We start from the raw sequence: 18,108 nt of genomic DNA, 5'->3' as shown, positions 1-18,108 counted from the left end.
TGCAGTGTCTAATCTGTTGTTTATCCCATCTAATAAAATTTTTATTCAGGTATTACATGTTTCATCTTTAAAAGTCCTATTTATTTCTATTTCTCTTTATCTTTATCTCTATATCTCTTTATATATATCTCTATATCTCTCTCTATATATCTCTTTATCTCTATATCTCTTTATCTTCTATTTCCATTATCTCTTGTTTATGTTCATATGCTTCTTTAAAGTTCTGTATGTTAATTCCATCATTTCCTGTTATTTTTTAAAGTCTATATCTAATGACAAATTTTTTTGTTGGTGATACATCATATTTTCCTGCATCTTTTCATGTCTAGTAACTGTTGATTGGGTACTAGATACTTTGAATTTTACATTAAATGTTTAGATTGTATTGCCTTCCTTCAAAGAGTATTATATCTTATTCTGGAGAGTAGTTTTTTACAAATATTATATTCTACAGTCTTGTTTGTTAGCTTTGTTAATGTAGGTTTAGCTTTTACTCTGACTTCTTTGAAATATCTATTGAATGTCTCTGTGTTCAATAATGACATTCTAATGACTGATTAGAAATGGAATGTCTCTCAGGTCTGGGAATCATTTGGCATACAGATCCCTACTCCTCTGCTTATTCTTGTACGTGCGTAACTTGGTATCAGATGCAGACAACTGTGTGCATTGTACAGCTTCTTCCTCACTGGTATTCTGTCCTGCTAATGCTACCCATCTCACCCACCTCCAAATATGATACGTATTTCTCCAGCAGTGAGACATCTGTGTTATGTTTGGTATGTTCTTTACTGTATAACATTCTAGAAAATGCCTCCAGACAGAAAGCAGGCGATTTTAGGACTCACCTCTTTTGTTTGCACGGGGATCATCATCTTGTACTGCCTGTTGTCCACTATCTAAAGAGTTCTGTTGTGTATTTTTCTCAATTTTCATTTATTCCTTCTAATATTTGTGTTTAGTTGCTTCAGGCAAAAGGGTAAGTCTAGTCCCATGAACTTTTTATTTTTTGCTTTTTAAAATTAGTTTCATATTTTATATTTAGCTGTCAGTTACATCTAAAATTTATTTTGTTGTGTTAGATTAAAAAAAAAATAATTTAAAAAATGTTCAACATGATTGAAAGTCTGTTTTCACATTTTTGTCATATATACTGTGCAAGAATATCCTTGTGTAGAAGATTTCTTCATTGCCTTTTTTTTTTTAAGGAAATTTTAAGAGGAACAACTGTATTTAAAAAATTAGTTTGATATCTATTGCCAGTTGTCCTACAATGGGTTTATGTTTGCATTCTAGCTACCAGTGTGTATCTCTTCACACTTTCACTGGTAATGATACTTCTCGAAGTGTTAAATTGTTTCATATGTTTTATCTCTACTTCATTGATTATTATAAAGTAGTATATTTTCACATACTATAATAATTTGTATTCCTCTTATGTTGTCTTTGCCCTTTCTCTTTTTTCCCCTTATGTTTTAGTGTTGTTTAATATGATTTCTCTATATATTATGCATATACACTACAATATTTGTTGTAAATATTCAGTTTATAGTTTTGTTATTTCATGTAGTTAATTCTACCAGTTCCTCCTTTTATGATTCTGTTTCCTCTTGTGTCCTGAGATCAGGAAACTATTGGTTCATATTCTCTAGTTTATAAATTACATGAAATTAATTTTGTTATGATGTGAAGTGAAAATCAAATTTTACTTTTCTCCAAAGTTAAGTAAATATTGTGGCACCATTTATTAAATGGTCATTTTTCCCATACACTTTATCATATATAATTATCAACTTCACCATATTTTAACTTTTTATAAAGTAACCTGTTCTGGCTGCCTGATATCACTGGTATATCTTTTTTCCCCCAAACTGTAACCCTTTATTTATGTTGGGGTAGAGCCCATTAACACTGTTGTGATAGTTTCAGGTGAACAGCGGAGGGACTCAGCCGTGCATACACATGTACCCGTTCTCCCCCAACCCTCCTCCCATCCAGTCTACACATAACATTGAGCAGACATGTGCTATACAATAGGTCCTTGTTGGTTATGCATTTTAAATATAGCAGTGTGTACATGACCTTCCCAAAGTCCCTAACTATCCCTTCCCCCTGGCAATCTAGAGTTCATTTACTAAGTCTGTGAGTCTTCCTGTGTTGTAGGTAAATTCATTTGTATCATTTCCTTTTCGATTCCGCATATATGGGGTGTCATACAGCCTCTGTTCTTCACTGACTGACTGAGTTCACTTAGTATGACGCTCTGTCGGTCTATCTGTGTTGCCGCAAATGGCATTATTTCACTCTTTAGTGGCTGAGCTGTGTTCCACGTCTTCTGTATCCTCTCCTCTGTCAGTGGATGTTCAGGTTGCTTCTGTGTCTTGGCTGTTGTCAGCAGTGCTTTGGTGAGCATAGGGGTGCGTGTATCCTTTCGGATCATGTTTTTCTCTAGATATGTGCCTGTTCCATATGAATTGTAGCTTCATAGCATCTGTCATTTCTTCAGGCAAAAGTTTTCTTGAAAGCATTTATGTATTGAGAAAAAATCTGTTGTAGTAACACCTTGGCTCATCTCATTCTTTTTTTCTAAAGGAGTCATGTACCATTTCTAGTTCATATTCTCTTCTTGGCCCACCTAAGTGTGACATCCCTTCCCTGAAAGATAACAGATGACCCAATTCCTTTGTCTGGTGAATGTTAATTTTCTTGGTGAAATTTTTGTATCCTTTATTCTCCAAGTATCATATATTTTTTCTTTTGTATTTCTTTTAGGACTCTATCTTAATACCTATTCTGCCTCTTTTCCCTGCCCTTACCCCTGTAGTGATACCCTAAAATTCTGACCTTAACTCTGTTTCAGTTTCTACTGAATTTCTGGGCTGTATCTTGCTTCCCAGCATCAGACTGTCATCACCAATTCAATGGACATGAACTTGGGCAAACTCTAGGGGATCCTGAGAAACAGGGAGGCCTGGCATGCTGCAGTCCATGGAGTTGCAAAGAGTCTGACATGACTCGGCGACTGAAAAACAACAATTTTGCTTCCTTGATGTTAACAGTATCCTGACTCTTACTTATCTCTATACCATTTGATCCCATAGTCCTGAACTGTGCTATAGTTCTTATTTAAATGTCAACAGGTCAAGATGAAATCGGTTGCCCCTCTGTTCCCAGCCCCATTCTTTTCCTTTACACTCCTGGCAACAAGGCAACAAACACACTGCTGGAAACCTCGAAGCACTTCCTGCCTTTGCCCAAATGGTGCATGCTAATCCCCCCTGGGATATTGACTCTATTGAAATGTCTGTTACTGCTGCTCTAGTTAAGGTTTCTCAGAAGCTCTTAGCAGCTCAAAGGTAACTTCTTATACTACCAAAGACACTTACTCACTTCTTAAAGTGTGCAATTTTAAAACTATGTATTTTTATTTGGCAAAACTAATACAATTATGTAAAGTTTAAAAATAAAAATTAAAAAAAAATAAAACTATGTATTTTTAATGTAATTGTATATGTCTGGTTTTTCTAACCAAATAGTTACATTCTTTCAGATTGATACAATTTCCTCCATTGTGTCTGCAGCTTTTTACAGCACTGAATTGGTGTTTAGTAACTTTTGTTGGACTTTGTGAACAATTGTTTATCTGACTAGTCTCAGGTTTGTTTGTTTGTTTTTTTTCTTTTTAAAATATTTGTTTGTTTGGCTGTGCTGGGTCTTAGTTGCAGTGTTTGGGTCTTTAGTTGTGACGTGTGGGATCTAGTTCCCTGACCAGAGAATGAACTCGGGCTCCCTGCATTGGGAGTGCACAGCCTTAGCCACTGAACCACCAGGGAAGTCCCTCAGATTGTAAATTGATTCTCTCCTGCTGCCAGAGTTGTCTGTTAAAATTATGCTAATTTTTGACCCAAATGTCTTCGACACTCTTTACCTACAGAATTAATCTCTAAACCGTATCGTGGAAGTCCAGGTCCTAAACAGTCTGACCTCATCTTTTTTTTTTTTTTGCTTAAGTTCTGTCATTGTCATGAATGGGTATCTTTGTTCTTCAGCTCTGTGCACTCCCTGCTTGCTGTTTCTTTACCATTACTGTTTTTTTTTCTTTAGAGTTAATTCCTTCCATATGCATTTATTAATTACCTACTATGTGCACTTACTATACTAGGTTGTGGTCAGAACATTAAGATGGATATAACTTGCATGGCACCCTTTTGTATGCTTCCCTTATATTCTCCATTTGTGAAAAATCCCATCCTTTGAAATGTAAGTGAGATAATTCCTTGTCCACGAAGTCTTCTCAGATCATTCCAGTAAAGATTAATCATCCTTTGCCTCCAAAGCATTTTTAATATCAGAATTACAAAATTTCTCATAGCTCTCCCATTTGTTATCTATACATCTATAGATTATGTCTTAATCACCATTGTATGCCCTCTTCTTCTCTTCCCAGTGACCTTAAAGTGATTGATGCTCATTAAATGGAAAGTTGGTTCAAAGCCAACGTAGAAACTTAGAGGGAATATTTAGGGAAAATCAGGGGAGTTGCAGTACCAAACCTAAGGAATGTTTGTAAGAAGAAGGGGATAACAATTGATATTCTAAGCTCCAGAACCGAAGGTCATTGGTTATGTTAACAAGTTCAGTTCAGTCACTCAGCAGTGTCCTGCTCTTTGCGACCCCATGGACTACAGCATGCCAGGCTGCCCTGTCTATCACCAACTCCTGGAGCTTACTCAAACTCATGTCCATCGAATTGGTGATGCCATCCAACCATTTCATCCTCTGTTGTTCCCTTCTCCTCCCACCTTCAATCTTTCCTATCATCAAGGTCTTTTCCAATGAGTCAGTTCTTCACATCAGGTGGCCAAAGTATTGGAGTTTCAGCTTTAGCATCAGTCCTTCCAATGAATATTCAGGATAGATATCCTTTAGGATAGACTGGTTGGATCTCTTTGCAGCCCAAAGGACTTTCAAGAGAATTCTCCAACACCACAGTTCAAAAGCATCAATTCTTCGGCACTCAGCTTTCTCTATGGTCCAACTCTCACATCCATACATGACTGCTGGAAAAGAGTAAAGTCCATAAAGTAGCAAGAATGGACATCCGAGGACAGCAGATTGAGAAATAAATAGGATTCTTCTCCTTAAGTAGCTTTTTTTTAGCTGATATTTTTACAGAAATTGGCTAGGAGACAAATTGAAGATTTATGATCTAAATAAAGATCTAGAAGCCTGCATATATTATGTTGATTTAGGGAGGATCTATATATTTTGTATAGAAGATGAGTGGGTACTAGGCTTGACATTATATGAAGAAAGTTTAGAAATCTAACCACTATTTTAATCTCATTAGAAGACTGCCATAAATCACCGTAGAGATCACAGGGGTTTCTTCATCAAAATTAGTCATATTTTGTATTAAAGGATGACAGAAATTACTTGGCCCTAGAAGGATTTCAGAATGGTTTTACTGATGATCGATCCATGCTTCTTTCTACTTCCTGTCTTTGTTTGAATAGTAGTGTATTAATAGCAGGAAGTGAAAAGTGCAAGTGTTAGTGGCTCAGTCATGTCTGACTCTTTGTGACCCCCTGGACTGTAGCTTTCTAGGCTTCTCTTTCCCTGGAATTCTCTAGGCCAGAGTACTGGAGTGGGTATCCATTCCCTTCTCCAGGGGATCTTCCTGACCCAGGGATCAAATCTAGGTCTTCCGCATTGCAGGCAGATTCATTATCATCTGAGCCACCAGGGAAACCCCGTTAATAGCATGTATTTGTCTATATAAGATGAATCAGTTTTGAAGCATATCCCTTATATGCATACCCTTATAAACATACCAGTTATACATTGGTATGATTTTGGGCATAGTATATTTGATCATTTATAAGACACATTGAATAATTTCTTCAATCAGAAGGCCTTTTATATTTGGTGATGTGTTATAGTTTTAATTCACATCATTTTTTTTCTTTCTTGGGCTTAACATAAAATGTTAGTGAAGTTACAATCAGCGGCATCTTAGATTTGATGAAATATGACAGTATAGTAGAGAACATTAAAGTTTAGAGACTGTCTGCCAAATGTTTTAATTTTACTATAACATTGAATGAGTCTTTTTTGGCAAATAGTTACATGATATTAACTTCTCTTTATTGGGAGAATGGGTTATGCATTAATTTTGATCTTAGTGATAGACTCTTAAGTGGAGTTGGAAGTGGAAGAGGGGAAAGTGAAAACAAAGTGAAGTCGCTCAGTAATGTTTGATTCTTTGCGACCCCATGGACTGTAGCCTACCAGGATCCTCTGTCCATGGCATTTTCCAGGCAAGAGTACTGGAGTGGGTTGCCATTTTCTCCTCCGGGAAAAGGGAAGAAGGAATCTATAAGGAACCTGCTTTCTGTTACCTAAATTATGGTTTGGTGTGTGAGAAAAAAATCTTGGTTAAAAGCAGTTTGTAGAAGTAATCCCTGTGAAGTTATAGTTCATTTCTGATCTTGCAATGAAGGATACACTGACTGGTTCATCACTTTTAATCAAAGACATGTATTAAGTACCTATTGTGATACTGGCAATGTACTCAGCACTGCAAACACTCTGTGCTTGTTCATGACGTATTTCCTAATACAGTGAAACGGTACAACAAAAAGGTCAGTAATCAATTCATAGTGCATGGAACTGGCTCCTTTCTCATATACATGGTTGAACTGAGAGATGAGACAGGCAGTTCCTTAAACAAACAGCTTGTCTAAACCGTGAGCTGGATGCTTGACCACAATGAGCACTTAATACTTGTTGACTGATGAGTGGAAGTATCTTTTTAGGTGATTGATGGGAAAAGGATGGGCTTATTGTTTTAAGTGATTACATGTGAAAAGATTGGTGTCATAGGTAATTATTGTTGAAATTGGAAGAATATACATTGAGAATTATTAAGGGAATAATGGGAGCTTCTCAGTACATTTTGGGCATTACTAAAATAAATTGAAAATGTAAAGCCTCACAATTTCTCATTGTAGAAAGCATTGATTTAAACATTGAAATCATTCCTAGAGATAGCATGATGAATCAAGAGTTGTAGAATTTAACAAGTTCATATAAATAAGGTTCCACAAACCTGCAGTCCTTTCTTTGAAATCAAGTGTGAATCAGATAATTAAGTAGAAATGTTGCATCTCTACTTAGGTTCATTTATTTTAATAAAGTCTCAGTACCTAATCCTTGAAAGAGTTGAAGCAACAGTATATGGAGGAGGAGATGTAATCTGATGATGCATACTTTTTCCTCTGGTAACTGAAGGTTAAATGGGTAGCAAACAGAATGCCTTAAACAAGATTGGTATATTGATTAAAGTGCTGATTTAACAGCTCTCAGTCTCCCCTTGGAAACCTGGAAAAGATAAGCCAGCTGCTGTCTAAGAGTGCTCAGTGTCCACTGAGAGTACACTATCTATCATCACAATATGGTGATGAGAGGTGTTTTATGTTTGTGTTAATTTCCCCCACTAAATCAGTAATTATTACAGTCCTGTCCCTGCTGTTTACCCTGCAGCTGTTTTTCCATTTGTCGAGAGAGCGGGTGTTCTCCGAGGACCGCACACGTTTCTATGGTGCAGAAATTGTCTCTGCCTTGGACTATCTACATTCCGGAAAGATTGTGTACCGTGATCTCAAGGTAAAAAAGAAAAGTAATCAGAGTTTGTTTCTGCAAAGGCTATAGGGACAAACACAAAGTAATTATGAAGTTACACAGTTTGAAGAAAAGAAGATCTAGTTGGGGAAAAAAAAAACACCACCACCACTGTTTAAGAATGTGGTTCACTGTATCTGACAGGAAATTTCATTCACTGGTAAATGTGTAGTTCTTTTTCTGTCCAAGTTTTTGACATGCAAAATAAGTTCTGTTGGACTGCTCTGATCAAAACGATCTACCAGTAATAGTTCCACTCTTCTGTTAGTGTAACGAGTAATGTTAAACATTTGATTCAATGTGTAGTCACTTTGCAAATGACATTTTAAAATCAATTTCATTATTATATTCTAGCATCCTGTGGTGTATTATGATAAACTTTTATAGTAGATAAGATTATTTAGGGGAAGGAAAATATTTGATTTTGACTTTAAATTTTTAGTGGGCTTAAAGAGCTGAAGTACTTTAATATAGCCTTTTATCAATTTATTTAGTTTCCATTTTAAAAAGCACTGTTTGTTTTATCAGGGATAATGACTTTATTTCTCTTAAGTTTCTTTCTGACAAGACCCTCAGAATAGCTCAGGAACTAGCAAACTTTCTGTGAAGGCCAGATAGTACATATTTTAGGCATTGCTGCTCTTACAGTATCTTTTGCGACTCCTCAGTGCTGCTGTTGCAGGATGAAGGCAGCCAAGGGCAGTATGAACATGAGCATGTCTGGCTGTGTTCCAGTAAAACTTTAATTATAAAAACAAGCGGTAGACAAGATTTCGCCCCCAGGCCATATTTTGCTGACCCTTGGAGTAGCTCATAAAAGGTAGTAGTAATTCTCACGACACTGTTTTCATTTAGATTGGCCACATTAAGGAAATTTGTATCCTGACACACTGAACAGGTTCTAAATGTGACCATCTTAACTTTCTTAAAAAGTAAATGATATGATAATCTTGACCTATTAAAGTCTAACATAGAATTGCTTTATTTATCAAATATGAATTCATTTAAAGTATAATTCTACATGTAGAAATAGAAGTTATATTAGTCTTTTATGAAATGCTGTTTGTGTGAAATGAAGTATGTGTGTTAGTTGCTCAGTCACGCCCAACTCTTTGTGACCCCATGGACTGTAGTCCAGTCTCCTCTGTCCATGGAATTCTCCAGGCAAGAATACTGGAGTGGGTGGCCATTCCCTTCTCCAGGGCATCTTCCCAACCCAGGGATCGAACCCGGGTCTCCCACGTTGCAGGCAGATTCTTTTACCATCTGAACCACCAGGGAATGAGGTATATATCTACATATTACAGCACATGAGAGAAGTCACAGTTACCCCTCATTCCCACTCACTTGTTTTCAAACACCTGTGATTCTTAAATTATCTAATTACTTAACCAATTGTCTAAGTTATTTCAAGATGTTGCTATCATGTACCTCTGTATTATGAATGATCCCTAAGAAGTAACTATCTCAAGAAATATTACTTTACATGATGACAGTGAAATATAGTGTGTATGTCTATATAACATCATTACAGTTTTTATATTATTTTCTCATTTCTTAACATGTTATTTATGAAACAAGCTATGAAATTCTATTTTTAGAAAAAATTATTATACTGTATCTATATCAGAGATGATCAACTAAGTGCCAAAATAGATCAGAGATGGATATAAATGATTGTCTTTAGCCTATAGCCAGGAGTAGCAGAATTCAGCATCCCTGTATCTGATGTCTGCATGGCCAAATAATCCTATAATGTTTAAATGTCTTGAATCTGAATTTTTAAAAAAGAATTTAATTATATGATATGACAAAACTTACGTTACATGTTATTTCCATTTTTACTTAGAAGTAGTTAGCTCTTTTCTGCCTGATCGTCCCCGTCCCCCAACCCCCACTTTATATTTTATGAATCCTATTATGGGGATAAGGGGGAGGAATTCCTGGATTTAAGAAAAGAAGAATAATTTTGAAGTACTTAGTAATATATCCAAAATGCTTACAGCTCAGAGAATTAGTCTAAAGAAACAAAGAAAAGAATGCTCACTTGATTGATAGCATTGAAAAGGAATGATATTATTGGGATGATTTTGGTCAGTATCTCCATTGATCATTTCTCATTAATCAACTTATCAGTACATTGACACTTATTTAATGAGTTTTGTTGCTTTGTCCTTTCTGATAATGAAATTAGACTAAATTTATTAACCTGCAATATGAATACCAGTCATGTAGTTAGCGTATAAATAGGCCATAAACTACTAGACAATTCAGTGACCTCTCCTCTCTAAATTTATTTCTGTTTTAATATAGCCTTAACGTAAAGGTCTAAGTAAATGTGTAGCATTGGACAGGATCCATGGAATTTACACCAAGAAAAAAGGGTAACATAAAAAGTCAGACATTCAGAATTTATACAAGTATAATTTATATCTATATTGTTTCATGATAAAATGAGATCTTTAGGTACAGTTGTAGAAATTTAGAGCTGACCCATAATTTACAGCTAAGGTCACTGAAGACTGGAAACCTAGTAAGTGATTTATTCGAAGTAATGGACTAAATTGGTGACATAGTCAAGATTGTTGGATTCCATGAGTCCTCGCTCCAGGTATAATGTTCTTTTTGCCTTTCTAGAAATGAAATGAACTTTAGGTGGGGGGATGCATTGGATTAACTCTAGGCGATCTTTGTAAATCTAAAATTTGAATAAAGCTGCCAAAAATAAGGAATGTTTTAAGTATACTGAAGACACATCCCCTAACTCCCACTTCTAACTACGCTGGATTCCCTCTTTTATAAAAATGTTCAACCACTGCTGCTATGAATCCCTTCCACCTCTAACATTCACATGGACTATTGGGCTATATTCCTCAAGTGTAGGAAATTCTTAAATGTAGTAACTCTGAAACCCCAGTCTAGGTGTGATCTCTGCTGTTGTATATTGTGAATTCTTTTTCCAGTTTAGGAAGGTTCAAAGATTTCCTTTCGGCATTTTAATGCACTGTCCTAATCCCATGATCATTAAGTTCATACGGGTCACAACATTTGGCACTTTGATGCCCATAAACCTGAATATGCAGGGTGCAGGGGCGGAATTTCTCACTGTGTTCTTGGGCCTGAGGCAGTCTTGGTACTGATGTAGCTGTGCTAAAGTGGGATTGTAAGAGTGAGTGAAGGGGCTTGTTTGTGTTGCTACAATAGTTGTCAGAGCCCTTAGGAATTGGTATTGTAATTCCTTTGCTTAATCACAAAATGTCAGCCATTTAATTAAAATGAGACCTAAAATATATATGTGTGTGTGTGTGTGTGTATTTTACATAGCTAGATATTAGAATATATGATATATGAATTGTATATTAGACAGCTTTTAAAAACTTAGAAGTTAAAAACTTGTAAACTTTCTAATAGCAAGAGTTTAATTTTATTCTAGGCACAAGCAAGAGCAGAAAGAGCATAGTATTTTCTTGCTGTCATTTCTTGTTCACGAAGCACAGAGGAAAAAAGATTTCAAAACCTACCGAATCAAGATCCTCTGTCAAATAATTCTTGTCCAGTTCAATTCCATAAAAAATGTTGCCTTTTTAAAATGGAAACTCTGGGATGTATGTCTAATATATTTGTTTCCTCAAAGTATGAACTATTAGAGAACAAGCAACCGTCTGATACAAATAGTAAGCAATACCTAGATTTTGAATGTATAATCTTTTCTTTCACACTTCTGTTTAACTTCATACATTGCTTTTGCCAGTGGATGTATCCATTAACTATCATCATAATGCCCTGACCTCAATCCTAGATGCTAAGACTGACAGTAGAGAGAAAACAGATGCATTTAGTGTTTATGATAGAGAGTACCTGAACAGGCAGTTGTGGTATACATTTTCCTTTTTATGGTTTAAAAAAAAAGGAAGAAGGAAAGCATTCGATTTAGGAGAGAGAACCAAAGACCATTTGTAAACATTTTTATTGCTCCTTTACACAGTGGAAAGATTCCTAAAAATAATTTGACTTAAATCTTCTTCCGTTAATGTCATGTGCACTAAGGCAGTGATTTCCAGGTGTTTTTTGATATCTCTAAGCCATCGATCTGCTTTTGAAAGGTTTCAAGGTAATTCTGTGTATCCTCACCTTTGTGAATCGCAGGTTCACAATAAGAGCTAATGGTTCTTATATTTAATGAAATCTTTGTTATGCATCTTCATAAAATTATTTATGTTTTTAACCAGACAGGATATTTAATTACCCCCGATTTATCTCTATATAAGATTAGATTTGGGGATATAATTTTTTTAAGGTGATGCGTTTCTGACTTTTTTTCATACTGACAGGAAATGACATGCCAAAATGACATTTCAGGATAGTGCGAGAAGAACAGTAATTGATGGAAGAAAGTGGACACCATTATAAAATAACTGGCTCAAAAATTGTAAAATATTTGTTGTTGTTGTTTATTGAAAAGAAATTGATGTATATTAAAAACTGTTTAATGAGGTCATTAGAGCTGATAAAAGTGTTTTATAGGGTTCCATTTCTGAACTTTGCTCTTTCCTTTAACATACAGTGTTGTCTAGAAGAACACATACCATGTTGATAAAGTATAAACCAGCCATTAAACTCTCCGTGTTTAGTAAATGATCAGTACATGTGTTGATTAAGTTCTCCATTCAGTATCATTTAATTCTCAAAACGTCGCGTTGGATTGTTACTGTGTGGATTGCACCTGTGTGTCATGGATCAGGCTGAGAGGCATATGTCAATAGCACACACGAGGTCACTTACACAGTGAGGGGTAAAACTTGAGTTTACATTTAAGTTCTCTGACTTGATTCCATAGTCTTACCCACACTGCTCTCAACTGCCTCCGGTACGGTATGCCACCCTGTCCCCATTCTCGTGACCTTTACCCCATCTCGCAGTCCTCCTGTAGGCTGAGCTTATTTCTGACTGTATCCTTGTAATAAAGCCGATTAATAAAACAAAGGAATGATTAGCTGTCATGGTTTGCCTGGAACTTCCCCAGTTATAGAACTTTTATTAAAAGTCCTTCATCCTGGGAAACCTCCTCAGTTGTAGGCAAACTGAGAATTCTTGGTCACTTTCATCCTATTCCTGTTTTTCACTCAAATCCTACCCCTGAATCTCATTTCATTCCTCATCCCTCAACCCTTGGTATCTTGGAGATGAGATTAGCTAATTAGGTATGGATCAAGATTTTTTAAATATATGTATTTCTTGTTGTTAAAAACAGTATATATTCTGATATTCTATATCTGTGCTTTTCAAAATAGTCTTGTCAAAATGTGGACTGTTAGCTCATTAGTGCATGCAGAGTTTTGTTTTGCAGTGCATAGAAAGCATATTAAGTGAATTGGTGTGATATACACTAAACTACATATTTTATTCAATATTGTTATGTATTATTTGAAGTCTCTATAAGATTCTTAGGTATTATAAAAGATCTTCATTGCATTTTAAGGTTTTGTTTTTATATTGTAATGTATTTCTATGTTAGAACAATAAGCATATTTTAAAAAATTAAGAACAGAGCATATATTTAACGCAGCAGACAGTCCATTATATACTTCTCTTTCTCATTTTGGCAAGATAGAAGTAGGAGGAAGAAGAGAGTGTTGTTTTCAAGAGAAAGGGAAAAGGGAGAAAATCAGAAGCATGAAGAAGAAAAGAGGAAAGAAGTAGACAAATTCTTTTTTGACATTTCTGATCAGTTTTACTATTTAGGACGTATTGCCATTTGTGCACATTGGGTTTGATTTTCAGGTTTCAGTTAGTAGAGAATCAGTCTAGCTAAATTTAGATAAAATAAGAGAATATTCATTTTTAAAAGGTTTAACAGTGTATTTAGGGTTCATTCAGCTCTCTGTAGACAAGTCAAACAGACTCACTTCTCTAAAGTCTATGCAGTGCGTGAAACATGTATTGAGCATTGAGTTCAGTTGGGCAGCATATTTAAGCTATACTATAAGTATAGTATACTAAGTATGCTATACTGAGCATAGCTTGCTTAACTGTATTTAGTTTCTGGTTTATAAGATACTGGATAATATATAACAGTATAACATCACATTTTATAAAATTGTTATCTATGTTCTTATATGGAGTTCTGTTTTGAATTTGATATTGACTTCAGAGTTTGAGTAGGCACTTTCATACATTATCATGTTAAGGAGTAGAATAATTACCTACTCCTCAAATAAGTTAATTATCATTCATCCTGCTAATATAATTTTTTCACATGTGTTTTTTTGTGAACGCATTTCCTATGTATTCCCTTAGGTATGTGTACATGACTGAGCAGGGTTAGGGGCCCCATCGATACACATGACTATAAAGTGACAACTCAGAACTCATGTGTATCTCTGTATGGTGATAATCATAACTTTAGGTTCAAATTGGAAGAATAAGATCAGTTATTGTTACTATTTTTAATTGCATTAGCTTTGCACACGCTGTTTTCCCCCTTGCATTGCTTAATTTTTCACTTGAGGCTATTTGGTTATCTCTTTTAAGATTGTTGTTTTTGTATTAATGGGTTGAAAGAGATTCCAACTTTAAAAGGGTTGGTATTTCTTTGTTACAAATAACTGCAAGAGAAGATATTGCCTTACCTTACAAAATAAGATTTAGGTTTGATTTACAGCCACCACCCAAGAAACATTTCTGTAAATAAAAATTTTATAATAGCAATAGACTCCCAAGAGAAATTGTTGAAAACCATCTGTACATATCTAGAAGAAGATACTTGTCTGTTTGAAATGGTTTAGATCAAACTTTATTTTAAAAAGGGAAAAAGAAGATTGATGTTTGCTTTCGAAAGTTAATTTAGGCTTTAGTTCTTAGGACTAAGACGACAATGGCTTTTACTCCCATGGGTTTAAAAATCAGTTTATTATTGTAAAGTATTTGATAAAATGTTTCTTTTTACACATGAATTAGGCAGCTATAGGGTTTGTAAGTATCAAAAGTTCTTTTACTAATTATGTCCTCTTTCCAGAATATCTTACTCAGCATTCAGTTATTTTTCAAAACAGTATTTTCCTATTTTTGAAGACTGTTTGCTTACTATGCAGTTGGAGAATTTGATGCTGGATAAAGATGGCCACATAAAAATCACAGATTTTGGACTTTGCAAAGAAGGGATCACTGATGCAGCCACCATGAAGACTTTCTGTGGTACACCAGAGTATCTGGCACCAGAGGTAAGGCTATGTTTCCATTTACAGAAAAATAAAAATAACACTGATGTTTTGCAAAGTAAACCATTTAAGCATTTTAAAAAACTGCAATGTCTACTGCTTTGACCTGGATTTCAACATGAATCAAATCTATTTTACTCCCACATGTTTAACATGGTATTCTAGGGCAAAAATATATATAAATCAGCACAAAGATACTGGTAACTGCAATCAAATTAAGTCAGTTTTTACTTATTGGCCATATGTGTTTTTTTTGTTTGACTGTGTCTATTTTTATTCACTTATTAAAATTAAATATTTCAGTGACTTCAGCAAGAATGTTAACAGTTTTATAAATCATTTTGGATTTTTCTTAGAAACAAAGAAACAATGATAATTCGTGTTTGTAATTTTGTGGGTTTTCATTCTTAATTATTAGAAAGGATTTCACTGGAAAAGTTAATAAAATGACAGTGGCTGCATTTTGGAAATCATGCTAAACAAAAACAAGCTTCAGCCAGTGCCCTCCCATGCTGAGGATTCCATAGTGATTCACTGATTTGTTTGTTCAACAAATATACGTTATTCATCTACTATATACTGAATATTTCTCTGGGTGTGTGGTTATAGAAACAAGACACAAAGGACCCTGCTCTCAGGGAACTCACTTCTGGTAGAGGGAGACAGAATGAAAATAAATATATAGCATAATGTCATGCAGTGAATATGTGTCGTGAAGGGAAAGAAGCTAAATAAAAGGAGGTTGTGGTGGCTGTGTTAGGTAGTGTTCTCATTATTATTACTGCAAAACAGACCACTGCAAAACCTAACCATGTCATGTGATCGAAGGTTCTGAGTCAGGATAGCAGGAATGGCCGCTCTGTGATACACGGGGCACGGCGGTGGGTGACTGTGGCTGGAGGCCGGAATCTGGAAACTCCCCACTTTAGGTGTCTGACAGTTGATGCTGACTGTCAACTGGTGCCTTACAGGGCTCTCAAAAGCCTCAGCTTCCCCATATGGCCTGGCTTCCTCATAACCTTGTGGCTTCAGAGTAGCCAGACTGTTTTGGCTTTGGGTTCTAAAATGTCCTAGGGAACAGTTAAGAAACTGCTTCAGTTTTTGTTTTTTTTTTAACATAGCATACAATGAAGAAATGTTTTATTAATTTTTAAAAAATTTCTCTTCATAGTATATTTCTTAACCTTTATTATCATGTACCATAAAATTCAGCCTTCTCAAGTGCCTAGTAGTGGCTTGTAGCATGTTCAAAGTTGTGCAGTGCAACCATCACCACTACCTAATTCCAGAATATTTTCATCACTCCAACAAAGAAGCTCCATACATGTTAGCTCCTGCCTAACCTCCCCTCCTGCTAGACAGCTACTAACCTACTTTGTCACTATCGGTGTGTCTTTTCTAAATGTTTCATACAAATGGAATCATACAATACATGGCCTCTTGTGTCTGGCCTCTCAGTTTATTCTCAAGATTCATCCATGCTTTAGCGTGTTTTTGGTACTTCATTCCTTTTTATGGCCAAAATAATATTCTGTTGTATGAATATAATACATTTTGTCTATCCATTCAGCAGCTGATGGACATTTGGATTACTTTCAGGTTTTGGCCAATAATGCTGCTCTAAACATTTCTCTGTGAATCCCCTTTTATGACTTCGTGTCAGGAATTGCACATCATTTCTGCATGTGCTGGAACATTCCTGAGCCTGCACGTGTTTAAGAGGGTAGTGACATAGATCCCACCTCTCCATGGCAAAAACATGTGGCATGGGAGATACTGTTGCAGCCCTCTTTGGAAAATATAATCTTCTACAGATAGGATGTTCAGGGAAAGTGATGTTTAACCAGGGACCTGAATGCTGAGAGGCAACTGTTGTAACAATCCAGGGGACGAGTTTTCCAAACACAGGGAGCAGCTAGTATGAAACCTGTGAGGCACAAGTTCAGTTCTTCCCTCAAACTCCAACAAGGTTAGTGTCATTAGAGCAAAGGAGGGAGGCATTTATGTTTGATGGATGATGATAACTATTTATTGAACATGTATTATCTGCTGCATGCTATATATGTACATTGCAAATTTGGAATAACCTTTTGAGATAGCAAACCTGTTTTTTTTAAAGGTAAGGGAACTGAGGATCAGAATTTTTAATGTAATCTGTACACAGATAGGAGGTGATAGAGATAGAAACAGGATTCTAACAAGGTTCATCTTATAAAGCCTATTTTTACTTTTTTAATCGCATAACATGGTAGCCAAAAAAAAAAATCAGTGTTTCAAGGCCACTATATATGTAAGTAATTGCCATTTTTAAAAATAGATTCTTCGTAAATGCTCAACAGGAAAAGTAATCAAAAGAATTAGGAAATGGGAATACATTCAGAATGGTACTAGCATTCCTTATATGTATAGTAACTAATGCCAGTTTATTACTAAATAGCTCTTTTCAATAAGATTAAAATTACATTTCAATAATTTTAAATTTTTGTAAATAAATGCTAGTAATTTGAAATATTAGCAGTATTTTTCATAGTAAATTTCCAAATATTATTTTATCAAGGTCTGCCAAAAGTAACATTTTTTTCTGTTATAAAATCTGGGGTTTAAAATTTTCTATTTTTGTAGCTGAATTTGGTAAAAGTTTAGAATAATGTTTCTTGTTTGTTCAAATACAAGATCACATTTTCTAGAATAGGATTATTTTTGTGAATGTCATGAAAAACAAAATCTTTGTTTCTCTGGAGTTCCAATTGCCCCTGCTATACATTTGCCATGGATGATGATATCCCATATTTAGAATAACAAAATTAGTTGTATCACAATTAGGGGAAATTATTTCTATAGAAGATAAATACATCTCATTTCAGAAGCAGATGATCTCCTAAGAAACAAAGATACTGTTTTTATATGCAAATGTCATCAACTGAAGAACAAAACCAGGAATTTAATCCAAGAAGAGTCCAGTTGTTTCTAAATTGAAAGTTTACAGTTCACAGGGAATTATCAATTTCTTCTTAAAGACAGGTAAACCCTTTCTGTATACCTTTTTAAAAAATATTGCAGAAGGGTTTAAAAGCAGTTTATATACCCGATGACTGAGAGATGTCGGTTCATAATTAACATCTTGACATTGTTTTCACAGGGGAGAGTGATCATTGTGGTTACTATTTGAGGATGACAAAACTTGAGACAACTAAACTTCTCACATTTT

The 18,108-nt window shown here is 35.2% G+C and overlaps 1 protein-coding gene across 5 annotated transcripts in view; it reads left to right on the top strand.

The window, feature by feature from the left end:
* Positions 1–18,108, top strand: part of AKT3 (AKT serine/threonine kinase 3) — a 282,206-nt gene that overhangs the window by 212,292 nt on the left and 51,806 nt on the right. For all 5 annotated transcript variants that reach the window (XR_011467308.1, XM_070385355.1, XM_070385356.1 and 2 more), the window contains 2 exons: positions 7,546–7,668; positions 14,775–14,903. Coding sequence is in view for 4 of the 5 variants with exons in the window: in XM_070385355.1 (XP_070241456.1) it covers positions 7,546–7,668; positions 14,775–14,903 (252 nt within the window). In the remaining variant the exon portion in view is untranslated. The remainder of the gene's footprint in view (positions 1–7,545; positions 7,669–14,774; positions 14,904–18,108) is intronic.

The sequence above is a fragment of the Bos mutus genome, chromosome 16 (genome assembly GCF_027580195.1).
Source record: "Bos mutus isolate GX-2022 chromosome 16, NWIPB_WYAK_1.1, whole genome shotgun sequence".
NCBI classification, from domain to species: domain Eukaryota; kingdom Metazoa; phylum Chordata; class Mammalia; order Artiodactyla; family Bovidae; genus Bos; species Bos mutus.
The sequence above is the reverse complement of the archived record's forward strand: the minus strand, read 5'-3'. Positions and strand labels throughout refer to the sequence as shown.